The sequence below is a fragment of the Morchella sextelata genome (assembly GCF_020137385.1).
Source record: "Morchella sextelata strain SCLS chromosome Unknown scls_10, whole genome shotgun sequence".
NCBI lineage: Eukaryota > Fungi > Ascomycota > Pezizomycetes > Pezizales > Morchellaceae > Morchella > Morchella sextelata.
Window position 1 is genome coordinate 1,516,497 of NW_025408625.1, and position 23,965 is coordinate 1,540,461.

At 52.6% G+C, this 23,965-nt stretch overlaps 6 protein-coding genes across 6 annotated transcripts; 4 read left to right on the forward strand and 2 right to left on the reverse strand.

The window, feature by feature from the left end:
* Window positions 1-1,059: 1,059 nt before the first annotated feature.
* H6S33_001382 (uncharacterized protein) lies at window positions 1,060-4,314 on the reverse strand (the record flags this gene model as incomplete). Its single annotated transcript, XM_044832753.1, has 5 exons — window positions 1,060-1,332; window positions 1,384-3,196; window positions 3,249-3,308; window positions 3,355-3,800; window positions 3,865-4,314. The coding sequence occupies 5 exons, from the start codon at window positions 4,312-4,314 to the stop codon at window positions 1,060-1,062; spliced, it is 3,042 nt and encodes a 1,013-aa protein (XP_044694349.1).
* A 756-nt stretch (window positions 4,315-5,070) lies between these two features.
* H6S33_001383 (uncharacterized protein) lies at window positions 5,071-6,091 on the forward strand (the record flags this gene model as incomplete). The annotated part of the gene is made up of 2 exons (XM_044832754.1): window positions 5,071-5,133; window positions 5,198-6,091. The coding sequence occupies 2 exons, from the start codon at window positions 5,071-5,073 to the stop codon at window positions 6,089-6,091; spliced, it is 957 nt and encodes a 318-aa protein (XP_044694350.1).
* A 406-nt stretch (window positions 6,092-6,497) lies between these two features.
* Window positions 6,498-10,452, forward strand: H6S33_001384 (uncharacterized protein; the record flags this gene model as incomplete). Its single annotated transcript, XM_044832755.1, has 3 exons — window positions 6,498-6,543; window positions 6,620-7,454; window positions 7,503-10,452. The coding sequence occupies 3 exons, from the start codon at window positions 6,498-6,500 to the stop codon at window positions 10,450-10,452; spliced, it is 3,831 nt and encodes a 1,276-aa protein (XP_044694351.1).
* A 1,264-nt stretch (window positions 10,453-11,716) lies between these two features.
* On the reverse strand, window positions 11,717-14,389 carry H6S33_001385 (uncharacterized protein; the record flags this gene model as incomplete). The annotated part of the gene is made up of 2 exons (XM_044832756.1): window positions 11,717-12,063; window positions 12,139-14,389. The coding sequence occupies 2 exons, from the start codon at window positions 14,387-14,389 to the stop codon at window positions 11,717-11,719; spliced, it is 2,598 nt and encodes an 865-aa protein (XP_044694352.1).
* Window positions 14,390-16,951: 2,562 nt separating this feature from the next.
* On the forward strand, window positions 16,952-17,211 carry H6S33_001386 (uncharacterized protein; the record flags this gene model as incomplete). The annotated part of the gene is made up of 1 exon (XM_044832758.1): window positions 16,952-17,211. A coding segment is annotated over one exon (260 nt), but the record flags the coding sequence as incomplete, so codon positions are not given.
* Window positions 17,212-19,936: 2,725 nt separating this feature from the next.
* H6S33_001387 (uncharacterized protein) lies at window positions 19,937-23,619 on the forward strand (the record flags this gene model as incomplete). The annotated part of the gene is made up of 2 exons (XM_044832759.1): window positions 19,937-23,153; window positions 23,231-23,619. The coding sequence occupies 2 exons, from the start codon at window positions 19,937-19,939 to the stop codon at window positions 23,617-23,619; spliced, it is 3,606 nt and encodes a 1,201-aa protein (XP_044694354.1).
* Window positions 23,620-23,965: the final 346 nt, after the last annotated feature.

Sequence of the window (23,965 nt, forward strand, 5' to 3'; positions counted from 1 at the left end):
TAATAATGTACGTACAGTAGAGTCAAAATGCAACAACAGCTGCATAATCCTTCAGATGCAGCACCGCAGTCATTTTATTGAATTTCTGAAGACCGGAAATATCCCCCCGGGGGGGAGGGGGCTGATAAGAAGTTGATAATTAGGACTTAATAGGGCGTATTTACTAAATGTCATTTTTGACAATTGACACTAAAATTGACGGTTGCAAAAGGCAAAATTGACACTTCTCCTCCACAGAGAGCTAGTGACACAAGGAAGGTGTGATTGGGATAACTCTGAAGTTCTGATAATTCCTCACACTATCTGTGATATACGCTGACGGGATATGAAATGCGTAGGCTGCATTTTGTATCCTTTTGACGCATTTCACAGCCTGGCAAGAAACCCTATCCAAAATTGACACTTGCGGATGTCGCTTTGGAGAGTGGCGAAGTATATCAATTGTCAGAATTGACGGTTAGTAAATACGCTCTAATGGTAAAGGTTAAGTTTTGATTATGGCGCAACGCAAAATAAAACAGTTACGGAAGCACCGGTATGTCGGTTGTGGTGTGTTGTGCGCGAGCGTTGTATTAAGTTGGAATATTGCTTTTCGACGAGTGATCTTTTGTGATCGCTACCATTCATTTAAAGCTTGGCTGTATTAGGATCCAATGTATTACGTATACATGTATATACATATATATACTACCATCGATGTTATTTACATGTAGGTATGTACATACTTCACGGAGTGTTACTTGCGGTAACAATCGCACCCTAGATCAACGTTCACAATCACGGTATTGGGTGCATGTAATTATCATATTGTCAAGAAAAGATGATTTTCCTGAGACTCTTCTGTTCACCTGACGATTGCCCTATACCCCAAACAAAGATAAACAAAAGCAGCACGAAATCATCTAGTAGCATTATAAACAGACAAAAATAAAGTGGGGGTATAAAGGAAAAAGTCCGTTGCAAGTACAAAAACCCAATCATCAACTACATGTAAGCAACAACGCCAACCACCCATGATCAAAAGAGACTAAATGAACACCAAACCCCAAAGAAAGTTGTTTACGCCTCTCCCAGTACAATTAAAGGTTTTCCCTCGATAACATCATAATCTCTAGGGAATTTCCCTGTGTGCGTCCAGCTGGTGAATATTTCGCTGAGATACTCCAACTTCTCCCTTAATCCAAACTCCAAGAGTACTCTATTTCTAACAATAAACACCTCTCTATGTGCTTCTTCGAGGGACATGACGATAAATTGATGATGCTTGGTGATCATTCTGAGCGTTCTCCCCCCAGATGAGACCATCAATTTTGAGTGGTCGATAAAGTTAAGCTATGTAAAATCTTAGTATATGCCCGGAAGACAACTGAGGTGCAAACCAACCTGAAAGCCACCATCCGAGAAACGGAACATAGCACATCGTCTTAATCTGGCATAATGTGTAACAAATACCATACCTCCTTCGGGATCATGTGCGCTTTGCTCGCTGTGATCCCATTCCCTTGTGAAAGACCATTCTGCTTCCGATCCAAGATTTGTTTTCATATAATTTCCAAACCGTTTCCACATTGTAACTTTGCTCGCCAAACCTCTGCTCGACTTCTTTTTCTGGTTCATTATTGTCATCGTAGTTGATAATCTCCTGTAAGTCACTTCTTGTTTATTATTTCTTCGACCCGTAGGAGTGTCGACAATTGACTGAGTGATAAATTCCACTCTTTGTCCGCCGACACTGTCTACAACCAACGATGTGTTGTCGTTATACATGGCGACACAGGTACCATCAGTAAGAATGTAAGCAACCCCATACTTGTTTGTGTAGTCCACCCACTTGGTGATAAATAAACTGGAGTTCTTTTCGCCCCTTTTAAATGATCTGACAGCCTCGATAGTAGCCGGAGGTTGGGGGGGGAGAAGATGCAGCTTCCCGGCCGTGAAGGCGCTAAAATTCTGAATATAAGGTTGCAGCGATGCAATTATTGCGGACGTTGTAGTGGAAGGGATGGAATTGCCAATCTTGGAGTTAAGAACTGGCGTAAAGGGGATTACCGGACCGGTGCTTTCCGAGGCCGGCTCCTTTACGTCTTCTTTTGGAGTCTTCTCTCGCAATTCTGCGGATGACACTGGTCGTTCGGGCCGCGCTTCTAGAGTCGTTTGCTTTTTGGGAAGTGCAGCCATAGCCGGTGGTGGTGGTGGTGGTGGTGGTACAGGTTTATCTGCCTCTAGACCTGCGCAGACAGCACGCATCTCCGCGGCATGGGATCTCACCAATCCTCTTCTTGCTGGAAATACACTCCTGGTTGGTGCTGTTGCTGGTGCTGGTGCTGGTGCTGGTGCTGGTGCTGGTGCTGGTGCTGGTGCTGGTGCTGGTGCTGGCGCGGGCGCGGGCGCGGGCGCGGGTGCTTTGGCATTTACCGTTGAAGTAGTCGCAGCAGTTGCAGCGGCAGCAATAGCCGCACTTCTACGTATTGGTTGCTGTCGCAATTGCCTGGGTGGAGGACGTGCGGGCTCTTCGTCCTCACTCACCTCTTCTTCCTCCTCCACCTCCTCGTCCTCTTCCTCGACGTCATCCATTGGCTTTTGCGCCGCAATAGACCCCGATCCCAAGAGTCCGCCTCTCGAAGGCCCTAGAATGCTTGGAATTTTCTTTAAAACACCCACACCTCTCATTCGAGCATGTCCGTCTCTGGGACTCAATGTTTCGGGGAGGAGATACGCCTTCTCTTTTATTGACATTTTTTTTCCTTCGACATCTTCTTCTTCCACGGCTTCTACTTTCTCTGGGACTTTGTTGTTTTGATTTGAAGCGGCGGATGCCGGCCTGGAGGTGGGAAGTGTCAAAAGATCCACAACTTCTCCAGGATGGTCACCCACGGGACTGTACCGCCCCTCAGATATCTTCCCAATTCCACAAATCCTAGCAACCTCCTCGTAGTTTCTGATCCAGTCCTCTCGGTTTGTAGTTAGAGTCCCTACGCCTTGCCCGGTTGTTCCTCGCCATATAGGCTCCTGTTTGGTTGCACTCGACGGAATAGACCTGGGGAAGAATCCAGATTTGAAGAATCGGTGGTTTGCAACATCGTCTAGCGAAGGACGAGCCTCCGGGTCGTGTTCCAAAATGGAGTTTACAAGCGATTTTGCTGCGGAGCTCACAGGTACATCTTCTGGCCATGTGAAGGTGTTATGCCGGATTTTTCTAATCGAGAGTCAACATTTTGTGATAACCTTGCATTGATATTCTCACATACCTATAGATAGAATCCACGTCGTTGGCTTGAAATGGGGTTCTCCCAACGAGCATGGCATACCTAACCCAATCAGATCCAGCGTTCATCGTGAGTTGTTGGAACTTACATAATAACTCCAACACCCCAAAGGTCTACCTCAAAACTATGTCCTTGACCTTCTTTTCCACCCCCAAACAAAACCTCTGGGGCAATATAGTTTGGCGTTCCGCAGATCGTTTTTTTGCGATCGTTTTCATCAACCAAGAGGGCTGCTAAACCAAAATCTCCAAGCTTAACGTTCATGTTCTCATCTAGGAAAATATTTCCAAGTTTCAGGTCACGATGGATGACTCTTTTTCCATGCATGTATTTCAAAGCTCCTAGAAGTTGTAAAACGAAGAAACGTGTCTCGGGTTCTGTAAACCTTTTCCGAGCGCGTAACATGTCCATCAGGGATTTGTTAGGGCAGAGTTCGAGAATCATGTAGATATTATCCGGGTCCTCGAAGCACTCTATAAATTTGACGATGTTAGGATGGATCATAGTTTTATGGACTTGAATCTCCCCGAAGAACTGTAAATTTTTGAATCAGTCATTTCTTGAAACAAATTCAATAGTAGGAGGGGGGCGGAAGAACCTTTGCTCTTTTCTTCTGGCTCTGCAAACTCTTCTTAGCTACAGTCTTTGCAGCGAACAACCCGCCCTCCTTGTTCTGTACCAAAAAACATCTTGCGAAACCCCCTTCGCCGAGTTGGCGCCCTCGACCATACTCGGTCTTCCCTCTAGTATCCTGGAGCACTGTGGGCGGGGTAGCGCAGAGGAACTTCTTGTTCCGTTCTTTGCTTGTTTGCTTGGGTGTCTTTGGTGCACCTGTATTTTGTGACCTTTTAGATGGACCGGCAAGTGCCGACGGGACTAGCGATTTTGTGGCAGCAGCCTTTAGAGGGGCGACGAGGTGATAGTCGGATTGCTTCTTCAGGGGAGATGGTGCTGTTAATTTGGGGGCAACTGTCCGTTGCCTTCGAGCTGGGCGTTGATTGGGGTCCATGGATGCTAGTATTTTAGTTCCACCCTGAATATTTTCCATTAGATACCAGGAAGATTTCTCTTCGTCCTGAGTGTTCTTTGTTGAAGAAGCGCAACACGTGGACAAGGACTGGAATTGCAAATATTAAGGTTTTAGTGAGTTGATATATTCTAGATTCCTGCGCCCGCCAGTTATACTGGTATAGTGGCACAGCCTATTAACCGGAAGTTGTTGTTGGCGTTTGGAGGGGGGGGTTGAAGGGAAAGGGGATGTGAGGAAGTGAGGTCCAATACCAAGAAGGTAGAGAGAGATACACGCTGACTTCGTGGTGGTCCGTGCGTGGGAGATAAACATTGTGTTGCTACGACAACCGTTATCCTGGAATATCACGATCGTTTGTTTGAGGTGCATATATCGAGCACCTTCTGCCATGAGGTTATGTACCTTGTTGCTCATCGTCGCTAATAGGTCCGGGCTTACATACATACTTATGTAAAGAATATATCCGTACATACATGCTGTCTACCCAATTAATCTTTATCTTACTCTATGAGTCGAAGCCTGAGGCTTAGCTTCAATCTAGACCACAATATTTAATGACTTCTTCACAGATCAGACCTCCCCTCTCATTCCCCTCCTTAACTATAGCTTTTAGGACCTCGGGGCCGTCCATCTAAATGTACGTTATGTTTCTTTATAGCTAACCAACTTATACCACCTACATACATGTATCTACCATTCTTTTCCCGAAACAAATTGCGAGACAGCTACATCTTACTAACGCGGGGTCGTGGGGTAATTTCAGCGTAACAAACTATGTCAACAACGGCGATTAAACTTGGCTCTTTAGCCATAAAAACACTGGCCAAGCCTATGGCTGTAATTATCTCTCTTCTTCTCCTTTTTTCTTCTATAAAATTTACTGACTATCCAAATTAAACAGAGTAAAATCAAACAACAGGCCCGTGATCACCCCCGCTTCCGCAAAATCTGCGTTAATGTCGCCCAAACAATCCATCAAATCGATGTTCGTTTACGCCTTGGTCTCCTCCAGGACACCGCAGCATTCATAAAAGCCGAACAAGCTGATCGTGAAGCTGCTCGTCAAGCTGCGAAAAAACTATCGGAAGGAGCCGCAAATTTCCCCTCCGACCTCAGCACCGTCTCTTCGGCCAAGGCTGTCCCTCCACCGGCCGTATTTGGTTCCCCAAAGCCTGGCGCACAGAAGCCGCTTTCACAGAAACCGCACGCTCATTTTACCCCTACACCTGTTGCACGTCCGCGTGTCCGACCGCTCTCGGAAGCAAAAGCAATTGAGAGCGGTGCAAATTTCATCAGCGAGCTGTTTCTTTTTATTGTAGCGGGGTCACTCATCCTTGCTGAACAGATAAGGTCTAGGCGGAAGGAGGCAAATAGGCGTGATGTGATAGAGGAGCGCCTGGATCTTCTAGAAGTCAGAATGAGACAGGATGAGGAGCGCCTGGCACAACTAGAGGAACAGGGTTCCATTGATGAGAAGAGAATTATAGCCTTGGAGGAAGAAACCTGGAGGCTAGGGGGTGGAAAGGGTGTCTATCCAGGACACGGTGGGGAAAGGAAAGAACGAAAGATTATCGAACCAACGCCATTATGGGAATCTGTGTCGGATAAAGGAACGAGTCTCTGGGGAAAGTTATGGCTTTTTGGTGTTAGCGGCGAGGAAGACGCCGCCAATGCTGAGGTAGACAAGAACATCGAAGCTGGAGTGTCCACGAAAACGGGACCAATGTCAAATTCGTCGCAACTAGCTGAAACTCCTGTGAGGACACCCCCAGCTCTTTCGAAAAAAACATCATAAAAGTTCTCTATATAGTATTCGGCACTACCTATCTATTCATGAACTCTTGCTCATCCTCTCTCTAGGTTCATTTTTCCGAGGGCTTTCTTGTACTTTTTCGTTAATATCTGTGTCTTTGTATTTGAACTATAGGCGCAGGGATTTTATTCTGTACATATCATGCCAATCTGCGGAGAGTGCCTAGAGGAGAATAATCCCACTCTGTTTTTATTCCGGGACCGAGTGATTTTTCATGTTCCATCTCACCTGAAACATGTGTAAACGCGCTAGGGACGTCATCCTCTCAACACCCCATATCTTCGTACCTACACTTTGACTATCCACTCCATCTCATCCACACCTACATCAGTTACCACGAGATTGCATTTTTTTTCCTTCTCCCCCAAAGTACACAACAGGAAGCCTAATGGGCGCTGCTCATGTCATTAGACCCAAGACTCCTGGACCAATGGGTATGTTTACTGGATAAATATGCCTATTTCCCCATGATGAAGTTTCTCGTTCTAATATTGGCCAAAAATGGTAAAGAGCAGGGGAAGAGACTCGCAAAAAGTTCTATCCATATACCGTCTATGGAATCTATTCGCGATTCGCCGGATTTCCGTGTTTACAAGTATTCTTGTCATACCTGTAATTTCCATTTCCCAACAGAGATACGCTTTGAAAAACACATCCTTGAAAGCGATGCTCATAAGTCTTTCAAACTTACCTCTGAAACTGCCGATGGCCTCGGTTATCTTTCTATCTCGGATACCGAGATTCGATCGGATATTCACCAAAGATATTCTAGTCATCAGCCCCGAGCCACCGAACTCTATCAATGTATAAAGTCCGATTGCACATGCCCACAGTTCGAATTTTTCAACCCAATGCAATGTCTACTCGCCTCTACTATAGGTGAACTTTCTGAATATCTTCTTCTCGATGGTTCTGCCGGCAGTTCGCTGAAGGCGGAAGCGACAGAAGACGGTCGAGAAGAAGAAAATTTCAGAATCGTGTTTCCCGCTGCAAAACGGCCCCGTCCTCCTAGTGAAGAAGACGAGGGGCCTTCCGGCCTTCCTTCCGACCCTGGTAACGAAGAGAGGGTAGCTGCAGACCGAGAGCGGAGAGATGAGGCCGCTGCTACTGCTGAGGCTGAGAGACGCCTTAAAATACAGGATAAGATCGATCAAAAGAAACGTTTTAACAAAGGGAAGGCCCGCAAAACTATTCGGATCATGAGGGAGGCGGCCAATCGTGCGAAGTTCGAGGAGATTTTGGCGAAAAAGGTCCCCGACCAAATCAAAGAAGAAGAAGAAGTCAAAGAGGACATCAAAGTAAAACCCACCAAACCAACTCCTTTAGAAATAGCACAGGTTGCGAGGTGGGAAAAAACAAATGTTGCAAATTGGCGTAGAAAAATGGGTATAAGTGATTATAAGGTTGAAGAGAAAAAGCGCTTGAACGAACTAGCTAAGCAAATCCATACCCTCATCAAAAACATCTTACTCGAGATTGCCCTGCAGCAAAAAAATGTACAGCGCGAAAAGGAAGACATCCGGTATAAGAATGCTCTATTTTTCGAGGATGAATACGAAAATGTCGCCATCGACCACGAGTTCAGTGTTGAGGACAGGGCCCTAGAGCACCTCCGGAGGATCAGGGGGAAAGAGTCAGTAAGGTTCCGAAACATCAAAAAAATGGATGATAAAGTGGATGATCTGGCTTTGGACCATGTTCAGGAGATTGGAGAAAGGGGACAAGAAAGATACCGGCAGACGGTAGGAAAGAGACAGACAAAGCTTTTGAATTGTCTGAAGATTGATGACATTGTCGATGATGTCGCTTTGGACCACAACCAAGAGATCGGTGAAAGGAAAGAGGAGAACCATAGGAGAGCCATGGGAAGATCTCAAATGAAAAAAATAGCTGAATTTCACATGGACGATACAGTCGACAGCATTGCACTGGATCACGGCCAGGAACTGGGAGAAAGAGGAGAGGAACAGTATCGGAAGACCATTGGTAGAATACAAACCAAGAAGATCAATGATCTACAGATGGATGATACAGTTGATAATCTGGCACTGGACCACGGCCAAGAACTGGGAGAAAGAGGAGAGGAACAGTATCGAAGGAACACTGGTAGAATGCAGATTAAGAAAATCAATAACCTACGGATGGATGATATAGTTGATAATATTGCACTGGATCACGGCCAAGAACTGGGAGAAAGGGGAGAGGAGCAGTACCGAAGGACCACTGGTAGAACGCAGACTAAGAAAATCAATAATCTACAGATGGATGATACAGTTGATAATTTGGCATTGGATCACGGCCAGGAACTGGGGGAAAGAGGAGAAGAACAGTATCGGAGGACCACTGGTAGAATACAGACTAAGAAAATCAATGATCTACAGATGGATGATACGGTCGACAATATTGCACTGGATCACGGCCAAGAACTGGGAGAAAGGGAAGGAGAACAGTATCGGAGGACCACTGGTAGAATACAGACTAAGAAAATCAATGATCTACAGATGGATGATACGGTCGACAATATTGCACTGGATCACGGCCAAGAACTGGGAGAAAGGGAAGGAGAACAGTATCGGAGGACCACTGGTAGAATACAGACTAAGAAAATCAATGATCTACAGATGGATGATACGGTCGACAATATTGCACTGGATCACGGCCAAGAACTGGGAGAAAGGGAAGGAGAACAGTATCGGAGGACCACTGGTAGAATACAGACTAAGAAAATCAATGATCTACAGATGGATGATACGGTCGACAATATTGCACTGGATCACGGCCAAGAACTGGGAGAAAGGGAAGGAGAACAGTATCGGAGGACCACTGGTAGAATACAGACTAAGAAAATCAATGATCTACAGATGGATGATACAGTTGACAATATTGCACTGGATCACGGCCAGGAATTAGGAAATATGGTCGAGGAGCAACGTCGAAGGACCATTGGTAAAGCCCAAACGAAAAATCTCTCTGACCTTCCAGCTCGAATAGACGACATAGTTGACAGCATGGCAATGGACCATGACCAGGAATTAGGGGAAAGGGGAGAGGAGATATCTCGGAGAACCATTGGCAAAACTCAAACCAGGAGAATCAATAATCTCTGGGGGGATGACATGGTTGACGAAATGGCACTCGATCACAATCAAGAAATAGGAGAAATGGTTGAGGAGCAAGGTCGAAGGGCTATTGGCAAAGTCCAAACCAAAAATCTGTCGGATCTGCCTGCCCGAATGATTGAGATTGTCGACAACCTGGCAATGGACCATGACCAAGAGCTGGAAGAAAGAGGGGAAGAGCGGCGTCGGAGGTCCGCTGGCATGGCTCTATTCAAGAAGATGGCCGATGTTGCGGCAGACGACATGGTTGATCATATGGTGATAGATCATGACCAGGAGCTGGGAGAAAGGGTAGAAGAGCGGCGTCGGGTTCTCCAGGGCAGAGCTCAGAACAAGGAGATGACTGACGTTCTAGTAAATGATACGGTTGACCATATGGCGATAGATCATGACCAAGAGCTGGGGGAAAGGGTAGAAGAGAGACGTCGGATTCTCAACGGCAGGGCTCAGAACAAGGAGCTGACTGAAGTTCTGGTAAATGACACAGTCGATCACATCGTGCTTGATCATGACCAAGAGCTAGGAGAAAGGGGAGAAGAGCAGCGTCGAAAGGCCACGGGAAACGCTCAGAACAACAAAATACAAGACTTGAAGAGAGACGATGTCGTTGCTGATGTTGCACTAACTCACGATCAAGAAATCGCCGAAACATCTCAAGAGCACGGACGAAAAGCAGATGGCCAAAGAAGCAACAAGAGGCTAAAGGGGATGGAGGGGCATGAGGAGAGCGCTATAGTCGACATCGCAATGGACCACTTTCAAGAGGTCGGCGAGAAGACAACCCAGAACCAAAGGAAAACCCTCGGTATGCAGCAAAGCACCCAACTCAGCGCCTCCCGAAACAACGATGTGGTAGAAGACCTCGCCGTGGACTACAACCACGGTCTTGGCGAGAGGGACCAGCAGCACTTGAGAAAGGCCATTGGCAGGCAGCAAACCAGAACATTGGGGGCAGCGGGCTTCCTGGCGAAGTACACGTCTTTTAGCCAAAGCATGGCCACCAACACCTCCCCTGCCGCCGATAGGGCGGTAACTCCGTCTGGGAACGTTGGAGAAAACGGTAATGGTGGTGTGAGGGGCCAGAGAGAGCCGGCTGACGGTCATAGTGATGGTGAGAGCACTGTTGTCGCCACTACTCGGTTGACGATTCAGCAGAAGCGTGCGGCGGCGCAGGCAAGGTATGATGCAATCGTGAACGAGATGGTGGGGTCTCTGGCGCTGTGAAGGGTAGTTAACTACCACGAAACCCGCGGGACTGGGTAGCATAGGTGTAGATAGATTTTAGGTGTTACTATAGACAAGGTAGCACGATAATTTGTAGCAATCAATTGCTCGCTCGAGTTCATAAGCAAGTGCTGTGTTCTAAACCATACTTCCTCTCCTCTTCTCCCCACTATGCTCCGACCCACAATGACTACAGGCGTAATATCTTGCCCCCCCACCTAAGCCCCTCTCCTAAAGGCAACCCCAAGCAATACAATAACCAACGCAACCACATCCACAACGCCCAAAAAGCCTCTACACCGTACCTCCCCGAACCAAACAAACGCCAAGCCACAAATCACCCGAGTGATAACCCATGACCGCAATTCCATCAACGCGGCCGACCCATCAAACACCGCGTGTAACCGCCCCAGATATCACCAAAATGTAGTGTAAGCTTTTGTATGTGTATGTCTAATGGATACTTTTTCACCTTCCTTCCACAGGGACGGTTGGTGGTTGGTGGGCGGATAGACGACCGCCTCGCCATGGTTTGGCCTGTATCTACATGTGTGGAGTAGTAGTAGTACTCTGGCCCTACATAAAAATACATGCAGAGCCCCCAACCACCCACCCACCCACCCACCAATCTCTAGATCTATCCAACAGTAGTTTCCAGTGCTCTCATAGCAATAAGCCCCCAGTCTGTAATTCGGTCCGGGGGGGGGTTCATACATATTGGCTTGGCATATATCAGATCACATCACAGCTTCTCACTCGCACCATCTCACTCCCAACATATACACGCACCACGCGCGATTCACAAGGGCGAAAAAAAAAAAAAAAAAAAAAAAAAAGGACCACCATTTCCATTTCACGCCACGCCACGCCACGCCACGGATGTAATGTAACAGACACAGACACAGACAGACACACGCCTGATGCTTGGTAATAGAAAAGAATAAAAAGTGGTAAACAACAGAAACCAGAAAGGAGGAAGGAAGGAAAAAGGTATTTTGGGCCCAGTGTGTATGTGGGTAGTAGTACTCTAGTCCTGACAATCGGAGCGGGAGTAGCAGTTATGGACCAGAATGCGCTGTGGCATGCAGCTGCAGCAATAAAAAGAGCTCAAGAGGAGCCATAAAAAAAACCGAAAGAAAAGAAGAAGAAAAGAGAACGAAGAAAACGAGGAAAGAAAAACCACAAACACAAAAAACACCACATAACGCAATTGCAAGCAAAAACCAGTCACAAAAGAAAAGAAAAAGCATCCCAAATTATCCCCTCACATTATCACACACTCCTTCTCCTCGCCCTCATGGTGCTGCTTCTTCTCCAGCACCCTCGGCCTCTCCCTGTCCCTCTCCCTGTCCTTGTCCTTCTGCTTCTCCTTCTCCTTCTCCTTCTCCTTGTCCTTGTCCTTGCCCTTATCCTTCTTCTTCCCCTTCTTCGCCGGCGACACGCCGCCGCCGCCCGACGCCGCCTCGTGGATCACCTTCAGCCTTGCCACGGCGCGCTGGTCGCCGTGTTCGGCGGCCTTCACGTACCATACATTGGCCTCGAGCGGGTCGCGCCGGCAGCCGATCCCCATCTCGGTGAAGTATCCGACTGCGTACTCTGCTTTTGGCAGTCCTATATCTCACACACAATTCACCCATTAGCCACCACGATCATTTCCGGCACTCATCCAAAGTTGGGAGAACATACCCGACTCCGAAGCCTTCAGCGCCCACTGATACGCCTCATCCTCATTCTTCTCGAGCACCGGCTCGGCGCCCACCAGATACCACGCACACAGCGCCATCATCGCCACCGGCAGCCCCCTCTGCGCCGCCCCCGTATAGAAATGCACACTCAGCGCCGCATCCCTCGGGCACCCCAGCTTCCCATGCTCATACGCATCGCCCATGCGCCAATACGCCATCGCATGGCCCAGCTCGGCCGCCATCGTAAACAGCTGCGCAGCGTACGCCCCGTCCTGGAACACGTCGTCCCCGTACCCCGTCTCGTGCATGCACGCCAGCTCGTACGGCGCGTTCGGGTACTGCTCGTCGGCCACGTCCGTAGCGCGCTTCAGCCACTTGACGCCCTCCTTGTAGCGGCCGGCCAGGCCCAGGTCGCTGCGCAGGCAGGCCATCCCGAGGCGGGTCATGGCGCCCGGGTGGTTCTTGCTGGCGCTCTGGCGGTAGAACTGGACGGACTTGGCCGGGTCCTTGCGGCAGCCCCAGCCGAACTCGTAGCAGAGCGCGGCGCGGTAGCCGGCCTCGGCGTGCCCGTGCTTGGAGGCCGCCACGAACAGCGGGAACGCCTTGTCGTTCTCTTCCTTGCCGCGGCTGAACAGGCCCGAGGCGTAGGCGTCGGCCAGGTAGTACTGGGCTTGCGCCATCTTGCCGGAGAGGCGCTCGAGGATTGAGCGCGCCTCGCGGAGGAGCTCGTTCTTGGATGCGTGGTTGTCGCCGCCGTAGGGGCTGCTGTCTGGGCCCGCGGAGCCCCCGGAGCCCCGCGGGGACGGGGACGGGGACGGGGACGGGGACGCGGACGGCGCGGCGGCGGAGTCGTGCAGCTGCGCGGCCTGGATCATGAACACGGCCAGCTCGTACTGCAGGCGCGGGTCCTGCGACTTCTTTGCGTTCGTGCGGTACATCTCGAGGGTCTGCCTATTCGTGAGCAGCGACGCATTGACGCCGACCTGGCCGCGCAGGTGCGAGTTGTCGAGCGAGGCCACGGGGGCCGGCGCCTGGTGGTGCGCCGGCTGCGTGAGGTCCGTGTATGACGAGAGTCTACTATCATACGAATTGCTGCTGACGGCGCGCTGGTGCGGCGATCCGGAGCCGGGCGTGCGCAGGCGCCCGTCGGTCGAGAGCGTCGAGTACATTGACGAGGGCCGCGAGACGCCGAGGTACTGCTGCGGCGCGGGGGCCTGCAGATGCCGGCTGCTGCTGCTGGCGCCGTGGCGGTTGCCGCCGTCGTGGAGGACGGGCGAGGCCGAGTTGCGGCGGGTGTACTGCGGCTGCCCGCTGCCGGTGGTGGTGAGGAGGGGCCCGCTGGCATTGCGTTCCTGGTAGACGGGGGCGCCGAGGAGCGGGCCGCTGCCGTTGCGCTCCGCGTAGTAGTGGTTATGTGGGACACTGGCATTGCGCTCCCTGAACAGCGAGGGCCCGCTGCTGTTGCGCTCGCGGTACTGGTGCTCGTTCTGGGCGTAGCCGTAGCCGTAGCCGGAGCCGTTCGGGTGGTGCTGGCCGCCATAGTAGTGCTGTCTCCCGCCGCTGGAGGATCCAGACGAAGGGCTGATCGGGCTCTGCTGCTGCTGGTGGTGGGTCAGCTCGTAGTCGGACGACGAGGCCAGGCTCGCGCCCGAGCTGATGACGGCGGTCTGTGGCTGCGGCATGGGCCCGTGCTGGTGGTGCGTGCTCTGCGAGCGTGTGATGGGCGATGCGAGCGGGGGCTGTATGGGCGGGTCGAGCTCGCGGCGGCGGTGGAGGTCGAGGTCGAGGTCGAGGTCGGGCGAGGGCGTTTGCAGGTCGCGGGTGGACGAGGAGTCGAGCGACTGCACGGATTGCACGCGGCCGTGGAAGGTGGGCAGGCGCTGCTGGTAGTGGTGTGCGGGCCCTTGCGTGGGGTTTGTGGTGGTATGTGAGGGGGAGGCAGAGGCAGAGGCAGAGGCAGAGGCAGAGGCAGAGGCAGAGGCAGAGGCAGAGGCAGAGGCAGAGGCAGAGGCAGAGGGGGGGGAGGGCTGCTTCTTGTCTGCCAGTGCTGCTGCTGCTGGGGGGTCATTGTGGGGATATGTAGAGGAGGAGGAGGAGGAGGAGGAGGAAGAGGAGGAGGAGGTTGTGCCTGTGGTCGCGGTGGTGGCCGTGGGCTTCCGTGAGCTGTAGACGCTGCTAGGAGACGCCGGTGTCGAAAGGGGCGCGCCCATGGCGGGCATTCCGCTGCTGTGTGAGAGTGCTGCGGTCGCCATTCTTCTTGATCTTTCTCTGTCTCCTTCTTAAGATCTCCTTTCTGCTCTCCTTCTTTTGCTTCTTGTTAATAATATTACCTTACTTTACTCCTGTTGCAATATTCCTATCCTTTGCTTCTTCTTTCTTCTTCCCAAACAAACCAAACCAAACCAGCCAAAAAAAAAAAAAAAAAAAGAGAAAAAAGAAAGAAAAATGTTATTCTGCCAATGGGCACTCCCACACCGCGATGAGCGAACGCTGTATGTATATGTATGTGTATGTATGTGTATGTATATGTAGGCCGGCCGGTTGTACAGTGCAGCGCAGCGCGGTCACTCACTCACTTCAACCACAGGACGCCGTGTCTCAGTCGCTGCAAAAGAAGGCAAGGCGCGTGTAATTGGCTGTTCCCCGACTGCAACTAGCTGCAACGGAACCCTGGGAGTCTGGGGGAGAGGGGAAACAGCTCAATGTCAGCTAGCCCGGCCGTTATAACGTTCCTAGACAGAGCAGAGTAAGGTATACGTACCAGCGGTAGTTGGTAGGTGTCAGCTTAAACTAAAAAAAAAAAACCGGACTGAACTGAAAGGCGAGTTAAAGAGAACTGTATCTAGCTGCTGGGAGGTGTGTAGCGTATGTAGCTGGTGGGTGGGTATACTTGGTAGCAGCTGTCCGCAAACCCGTAGGTCTGTCTGTATATATCGCCCGCAGGTACAGTAGTGCGTAGATAGAATACGCAAGCCGCCAATTGCAAACCGCAAACCCTCTTTACAAACCCAACACACTCGACAATCGATTCGAGGGGAACAATATCTACGCCCTGACCTATCCCTCCTTCCTTCCTTCCTGACTGTATACCACCCCGTACGTGCAAACCCAGTCCTCGTCAAAATTAAAGCCCAAGTAGTACCAGGTAGGGGACCCCCCAACCAAAAATTTAAAACTTCCCCAGACCTTAACAGACCGCAAAAAAAAAAAGCAACAACAACCCCCCGGCAAGTTACGTGCGCGATTGATCGTGGGTAACAAGCAAGTGTAACTGACTAATAACAGCCCCCTTCGAGGTGAACGAACGTGGATCAGCGATGGGCGAGCGAGCGAGTGCGGAATTGGTGAGTGGCAGAACGAACGGGTGAGCCGAGTGAGGTGAGTGAGGTGAGTGATAGCAGCAACACCTTTTTTCCTAGCTTCTCTGCCCCAAAAAAAAAAAACTAAAAAGCGAATGTATAGATAATATGAATTCTCAAACGAGCGGATATATCCAGGGCGTACGTATCGTGGAGGAGGAGAGAGGAAAAGAGACAGGAGGATCCGGAGGGGAAAAGAATACCACCGCACAGACTGACTAGCTAACTAATTACCTGGTAGTAGAGTAGGTCAGATGGTTTTTTCCCACCCTCACTCACTCACCCCACCCCCCCCTACTCTAGTCTAGACTCCAGAGTAGTAGCCGAGAGAACCTCACACTACTCTAGGTACAAACACGAGGTTGTTGTGCTCGAGTTGCACATTTTTTTTTCTTTCTTTTCTCCCACAGCTTGCGCTGCGCTCTTACTCGCATCTTCCATGGGGGTGAAATGAATGACAAAAGGGGATCCGGGTGTCGATCCGTCTACCTATCCCCCCATTCATACATACATATTCCAGGCTTCCCCATATGTATTATGCATCCCTTCACCATCACCATGGTCATTGTATCGATCCTGTCTGTTAATACATACCCCAAAACATCTAAAACCACAGATTGATATCGATATATATCTGCAATTGCAAACCCGGGGGGGGGGGGCCCCTCAATGCCTTCCTCATGACCGTTTTTCTCCAGGTTTTTAATTTTTTTTCTCCAGAGACCCATCCATCCATGCCATGGCTCCTGTCTCTTGCTAGAGTATGTGCCTAGATCCCAACACACACTTGGCCCATCCATCCATCCATCCATCCCCTGAATCCGATGTGCACCACTCTACTCTATTTTAGGCACAACCCACAACCACAACCACCACCACCACCACAACCACCAGGAAAAAACAAAAAACAAAAAACAAAAGTACCCGGCAAGAAAAGAAAAGGAAAGCGAGAGAAAGAAAAAAAAAAAAAGTGGGGTCTGGCAGCTCGCCGAGCTCGACCGTTTCTGGGGGGAGGTGAGTGAGGTTGGAATTGGACCCTGTGACATGACGCCCACTAGCTGCGAGTCAGTCAGTTCTCGGGAGGGATGGGATGCGATGCGAAGGGGTCTCTCTCTAGCTCGGACAGAGCCGAGACAGGGACAGACTGACTAGCCCTGTTGCGGCGGGAGTGCCAAGGCTGGGGGGGGGTTTTTTTGTAGTAGCACGGTTCATGTTCAGTATGGAGACTTCAATTGGGGACCGGCAGTCGATCAGTAGTAGATAGATAGTGATAGCAGCAGTCAGTGGTGGTGGTGGGAATAGAGACTCGATACGTGTCGAGCTTCAATTAACCTATTCCCCAGAGACGACGCGCGTAATACAGATCTCCATACTCTCCACATTGCCAGGTTGGAATTCCTCCAGGCCTTCGTCTCGTCTCGTCTGACTATAGCTATGATATCTCTCCGCGAATAGATAGAGCTCTACCTACCCTTCAACTAACTATAATCTCACCGACGACAACCGCACTTGCACTTGCGCCTTACACCTTACCTTACACACCCGACCAGTACGTACGATACATCTTCGATTCGCCAACAATCAGCAAAAGTAAAAAAATCGATCTCCCGGGTCCCGCGAGCGCAACTGTTCCGATTCGGTGCGACGTCGACAAGAGACGGACCGTAGCGATGGGTGTCCCGGCGCGGCCGGGGAGGTATGGGCTCTTGCCCTAGCTATAGCTGGAAGACTCAATATTGTAGGTATGAAAGCCCATATCTATACATATTAAGGGTGACACGTATAGTTAGGCTGGACCACCACCTAACACCGGCTTATACTGTACACTGGAGTACTCTGAGAATGCGTCTTTGCAGGCAAGTACATGTATCTAAGTGTAAGTAGGTACTCTCTCTACGTAAGGCGTTCACGATACCTACATGTACGTAACATGTATGACCTCCGGCCCGCAGCGAGAAAAAAAAAAAAAAAGCGGGTACAGAACCACGCCGCAGATTGTGCCTCTCTACTTCTCTGCCTCTCTGGCTTTTGTGCGACTGCTACATGCTCCACATGTATGTACCCTACTTGCTTTGAGTACACATGTACTTAGGCTGTAGAGAGAGATGTAGGTCTGGTGCGACAAAGGACTTTTGTCCTGTTACACGGGGGTGCCCTCTCTCCCCTCTTTCTTCCTCTCCCGCACTCTCTTGAGCTCGCACATTTTTTCTCGGAGGCCGGAATTTGGTTGTTCCATGGCCAGCTAGCTAGCAATGGTAGGGTAGTGTAGAGTACAGCTATGTATAACTGGGAATACTAATCCCTCCGCACCCTCTCACGGATAGCGGCCGGAGTGAGGTGAGGTAGTGAGGCGTGATCGATAGTGAGGTGAGAACTTATTTTGCCCTTTTACATCCACACACACTCTCTTTTTTCTTTGTGTGTGTAGGTAGTGGTGGTGGTGGTGGTGGTGGGTATTTATAGAAAACTGTGATATGATGTGGTCGATGTTCGAAATGGTTGTCAGATATGATGTAAAAGTAAAAGTATGACGCGCACGCGAAAAAAAGGCGAAGAGACATTCCCGGGTCCTGGGGGCGTCCTTGTTGGAGCCTCATCCTCTACGCCATCCGGTTCTGTAAACATGTGTGTGTAGAGTGTCTCGGCGAAGAGCTTAGGACAAGAAAGAAAACGTGCGGGCAGCACCACATCTCATTCGACCCCCTCACCCTCCCGCCCGCCCAGTGGAAACGAAACGAAACGAAAAAAAACGGCAAGCCGTCACCGTTACCGTTAGCTGCCAACCCCAACCCCAACCCCAACCCCAACCCCAACCCCATACACACAAGCCGAACCTTACGAAACTTGACGTGCTGCAAATCTCGACTCAATCCCTACTCTACCACTCCACCACTCTACCTTCTCCCCATGCCGCAGTATCCAGCGCAATGACCATCCCGCGTCTCCAACGGCGTCGGCAAACGATTCATCCCAAGTAGCCGATGTCTAAGATTACCAAATCTCCCCCCCCCCCCCCCCCCTTCTCTTTCCGCGCCGCATCACAGCCCATGACTCGCACCTTCCGCATCCGCCTAGTTGCCCGCCCTGCAGGGTTCCTAGGTCCTAGCCTCGGACTAGCCGGGTAGATACTAGAGGGTAAGGTTGGGTTGTTTGGCGAGCGCGAGCGCTAGCTTTATTTTCTCCGCTTAAACTGTAGAGTAGCTTACCAGGGGGGTTGCTTCGGGGAGGAGCGAGAAGCGGTGCTCGGGATGCCGACTGAGAATGTGCAGCGCAGTGCATTCCGGGGGGGGGGGGGGGGGATCCACAGGGGGAAAGCAAGAAAGACGACGATGATGTGCTCCTTCCTCTCTCTGGTGCGGCTCCTCCTCCTCCTCCTCCTCCGCGTATGTACATAACTACATGTAACAAACACCACGGCAAGCAACGGGTCTCCTCCTCCTCCTCCTCTCCTCCCCACGCGAGCCAATATTCGGTAAGGTAGTAAGGGGGAGGAAGGGACGGTTCCCGTGGCAACCACCGGGCTATAAATAGCAGCACACAAAATGTCAAAAACCCCTTTTTACGTTCCAGGGTGTGGGCGGGCATGTGCGTCTAATTGGGGAAGGTTGCGCTTTGAGAGAGGGGAGAGCGCGAAATGTATGTACATAATCGTGAATGTAGATGTGAATGTTGAAAAGCGAGGGAAAGTGCACTCTGGGAAGGAAGGCCGCATGTTTGTGTTTTTTTGCCTGCCTGCCTGCCTGCCTGCCTGCCTGCCTGCCTGCCTGAATCTGATTGTCTGGGTGTGTTATTTGTTGTTTGTTATTGTCGCTGTGTGTTCCTATTGATTGCTTGCTTGCCTGGTGTTGCTTGCCTGGTTGGTTGGCTTGACTGGGCTGGTGGACTGCGACTGGCTGATTATCTACCACCCACTCGCCCTCACTCGCACTCGCCCAACCTCCCAACCTCATCCCACCCCAGGGGCGGCATTCCATTCGCTCGACTCGCTCATCGCTTCTCACTCGCTTGTTGTTTTGGACTCGTGTTGTTTGTTTGCTCGCTCGATCGTGTAGGGGTCTGGCTATCTGGCTATCTATCTGTCTATCTATCTAGACTGGTAGTGTTTGGTGTTTGTCTCGATCACTTACTCACCCCTCCGCCTCTCTCTTTCTTCTTTCCCTCTTTCTCCTTGTCTTGCTTTCACTCTTGCTCTGCCTGCCTCTTGCCTCGAGTGAGTGAGTGAGTGAGTGAGTGGGTTGTATAATTACTATTACTGTGCAGCAGCGTGAGGGTTGATTATCGCTATATCGCTCTGTTTACCGCACCTCTCGGGACCTCTGGGGCGCCCGCAGCCAGCTAAGCTAGTCCGTACACACTCCCTCCCCCATCTACCCCATCTGCAATCCAGCTCTACCTACCTACATACACTAACCACCCCCCCCCCCCTCCCCCACAGACACAATGTCCCTCCCGCAACGCCCCGCCCCCGCCTCTCCCTCGCGCCGCCCGCACCGCCGCGCCGCCGACATCGAAGCGCCCCTCTACCACGGCGACAACACGCGGCGCGCCACGCACCCGCCGCTCCCGCCGCCCCCCGACCCCTACAGCGGCAGCCCCTCGCACACGCCCAACAGCGCCGACTTTGCCCGCAAGCGCAGCCTCATCCGCCCTGAGCGCACGCGCATCAACCGCGACCACCCAAACTACCACTACCGCCAGCATGCGCAGCAGCAGCAGATGAACGTGCTCCCCTCCACGACGGGCAACGACCCGATCATCGAGGACCGCGGCGAGGCCGCCAGCCACGCCTCCACGGACTCGTCGGACCTGAAGTCGCTGACGCGGCCGTCGCGGTCGAACCCGCGGTACTCCGAGGACGAAGCCGGGGCGCTGGGGGGAGCGGGGGGAGGGGGCGGGGGCGGGGGCGAGCCGCGGCGGCGGGCGAGCAAGAAGCTGGCGCGGGCGCACACGCGGCAGGCGTCGGCGGACGAGAAGGCGCGGCTCAAGAAGATGCAGGAGATGGAGACCATCAGCCCGCCGAGCTTGTGGAATGTGTACTGCGCGATCGTGACGTTCTGGTGCCCGGGGGCCGTGCTGCGGTGCTTCGGCAAGCCGGCGAAGGCGCAGCAGCGGGCGTGGCGGGAGAAGATGGGGCTGATCTCCATCATTGTGCTGATCTGTGCGTTTGTGGGCTTTTTGACGTTTGGGTTCACGGAGGCCGTGTGTGGCAGCCCGACGCCGCGGTTGAAGATTAATCAGGTGGATACGGGCTATTTAATCATCAATGGAAGGGCGTATAATCTGCTGGGGAGCAAGCATCCGCGCGCGATTGGAATCAGGCAGGATGCGGATATCTTGTACGATCTGTCGGAGCCGTACGGCGGAAAGGATGCGTCCTTCATGTTCCAGAACGTGAACGGGCAGTGCAAAGGCCTCATCACGCCCTCGGACAACTCGTCCATCCCCACGGACTCCAGCGGCGGCATGGCCTACTACTTCCCGTGCAAGGCCTTCAGGCAGGACGGGTCCACAAAGCCCGACTTCACGGAGCAGTACTACGCCGGGTATGCCTGCCACACGTCCGGCACGGCCAGAGAGGCCTACTACAACCTGCACGTCGAGGGCGAGGTCTACTTCAGCTGGGACGACGTCAAGAACTCGTCGCGCAACCTGCTCGTCTACTCCAACAGCGTGCTCGACCTCGACCTGCTCAAGTGGCTCGACCCCAGCCAGGTCAAGTACCCCGCGCAGTTCGACGACTTCCGCCTCGACAGCCAGCTGCGCGGCAAGGACGTCACGCACCTCTTCCAGGCCTCCGCAGAGAAGAAGCTCGCCCGCTGCCTCTCGGAGATCATCCGCGTCGGCAGCATCGACACCGAGACCGTCGGCTGCATCGCCTCAAAGGTCGTCCTCTACGTCTCGCTCGTCTTCATCGTCAGCATCGTGCTCATCAAGTTCTTCCTCGCCCTCTTCTTCGGCTGGTTCCTCAGCTGGCGCCTCGGCGCCGCGCGCACCAGCGACCTCAAGGACGATGCGAAGCGCCGCAGGAACGAGATCGAGGACTGGTCGGACGACATCTACCGCCCGCCACCAAAATTGAAGGACGCCAGCGGCAGCGGCAGCGGCAGCCCGTCGAAGAGGGGCAGCTTCCTCCCGACCACGAGTAGGTTCACGAGCCCGTATGCGCAGGAGAGGCCCACGAGCAAGCATAAGCCCGTGCCGACGACCATGGGGTCGCAGAGCTCCACCGCGAGGTTGCTGGCGCCGGGACAGATGTATCAGCAGGGCGCCAACAGCGGGTCGAAGGGGAGCTTGAGCGGCATGATGTCCGAGGCGACGTCGAACCCGAACCTGCTGAACCCGCATGGCCCGCCCGGGCAGCAGGAGAGGTACAGCATGTATTCCGAGGACGGTCCCGGCCCGGCCGGATTCATCCACGAGGCCGTTGTGCCGCAGCCGCCGCCGGAGTACCAGCCGTCTGGATTCCCGCTCGCCCATGCGCTCTGTCTTATCACTTGCTACTCCGAGGGCGAGCAGGGCATCCGCACGACACTGGACTCAATCGCGACCACCGACTACCCCAACTCCCACAAGCTCATGCTGATCATCTGCGACGGCATGATCAAGGGCCACGGCGAGACCAAGACCACGCCCGAGATCATCCTCTCCATGATGAAGGACCACGCGCTGCACCCCTCCGCCGTCGAGGCCTTCTCCTACGTCGCCGTGGCCTCGGGCTCCAAGCGCCACAACATGGCCAAGGTCTACGCGGGCTTCTACGACTACGGCGCCAACTCGCAGATCCCGCCCGAGAAGCAGCAGCGCGTGCCCATGCTCGTGGTGGTCAAGTGCGGCACGCCCGACGAGCACTCTGGCGGCAAGGCCGGCAACCGCGGCAAGCGCGACTCCCAGATCATCCTCATGAGCTTCCTGCAGAAGGTCATGTTCGACGAGCGCATGACGGAGCTCGAGTTCGAGATGTTCAACGGCATCTGGAAGATCACGGGCATCTCGCCAGACTACTACGAGATCGTGCTCATGGTCGACGCCGACACCAAGGTCTTTCCCGACTCGCTCACGCACATGATTGCGGCCATGGTGCACGACCCGGACATCATGGGGCTGTGCGGCGAGACCAAGATCGCGAACAAGACGGCCTCGTGGGTGTCCATGATCCAGGTGTTTGAGTACTTCATCTCGCACCACCTCACAAAGGCCTTCGAGTCCGTCTTTGGCGGCGTCACCTGCCTCCCCGGCTGCTTCTGCATGTACCGCATCAAGACGCCGAAGGGCGGGCAGAACTACTGGGTGCCGATCCTGGCCAACCCCGACGTTGTCGAGCACTACTCGGAGAACGTGGTCGACACGCTGCACACGAAGAACTTGCTGCTGCTCGGCGAGGACCGCTATCTGTCCACGCTCATGCTCAAGACGTTCCCGAAGCGCAAGCAGATCTTTGTGCCGCAGGCGGTGTGCAAGACGGTGGTGCCCGACGAGTTTAAGGTGCTGCTGTCGCAGCGCAGACGATGGATCAATAGTACGGTGCATAACCTGATGGAGCTGGTGCTGGTGCGCGATCTGTGTGGCACCTTCTGCTTCAGTATGCAGTTTGTGGTGTTTATTGAGCTGATTGGCACGGTGGTGCTGCCGGCTGCGATTGCGTTTACGTTCTACCTTAGTGAGACCCCCCCCCCCCCCCCCCTCTTTTCCTCCCCCAACTCTCCCCCTAGAAACCAGAAAGCTAACACCCTACAGTCGTAATCTCCTTCGTCAAGAAGCCCGTCCCCGTGATCCCTCTCATCCTGCTCGCACTCATCCTCGGTCTCCCCGCCGTGCTGATCGTCCTCACCGCACACCGCTGGTCCTACGTGCTCTGGATGCTGATCTACCTCCTCTCGCTGCCCGTGTGGAACCTCGTCCTGCCGACATACGCGTTCTGGAAGTTCGACGACTTCTCGTGGGGCGACACGCGCAAGGTCAGCGGCGAGGCGGTCAAGAAGGCCGGGTACGAGTATGAGGGCGAGTTCGACAGCAGCAAGATTGTCATGAAGAGGTGGGCGGACTTTGAGCGCGAGCGGAGGATGCGGTTGCCGGTGAGTGGGTGGGCGCCGCAGCCGCAGGGGGGGTGGGAGGAGGAGATGTAGTTTGGGGAGGGGTGAGGGGGAGGGAATGAGGGAGGGGGGGGGGGGGGGGGGGGTTAATGGGTTGGTTGGTGCTGGGTAGTGTTTGCTTAGAAACGTGTTGATTGGTTTTTTTTACTTCTTTCTTCTTTTCTTCGATCTTCGTTTCTTTGATCTTTGATCTTTGTGTGTGGGTTTTTATGTCGTGATGTAGTGTGGTGATGTGAGATGTAGGCCTTCGTGATATCCTCCCTTTAGTTCTCTTTCTTTTTTACTACTTCTTTGGTCCTTTACTTCTTCTTTTGGCTTTTTTTGTATGGTTATATATTATACCTGGATGGTTAGTTAGTGGTGGGAAGAGAGGGGGAGG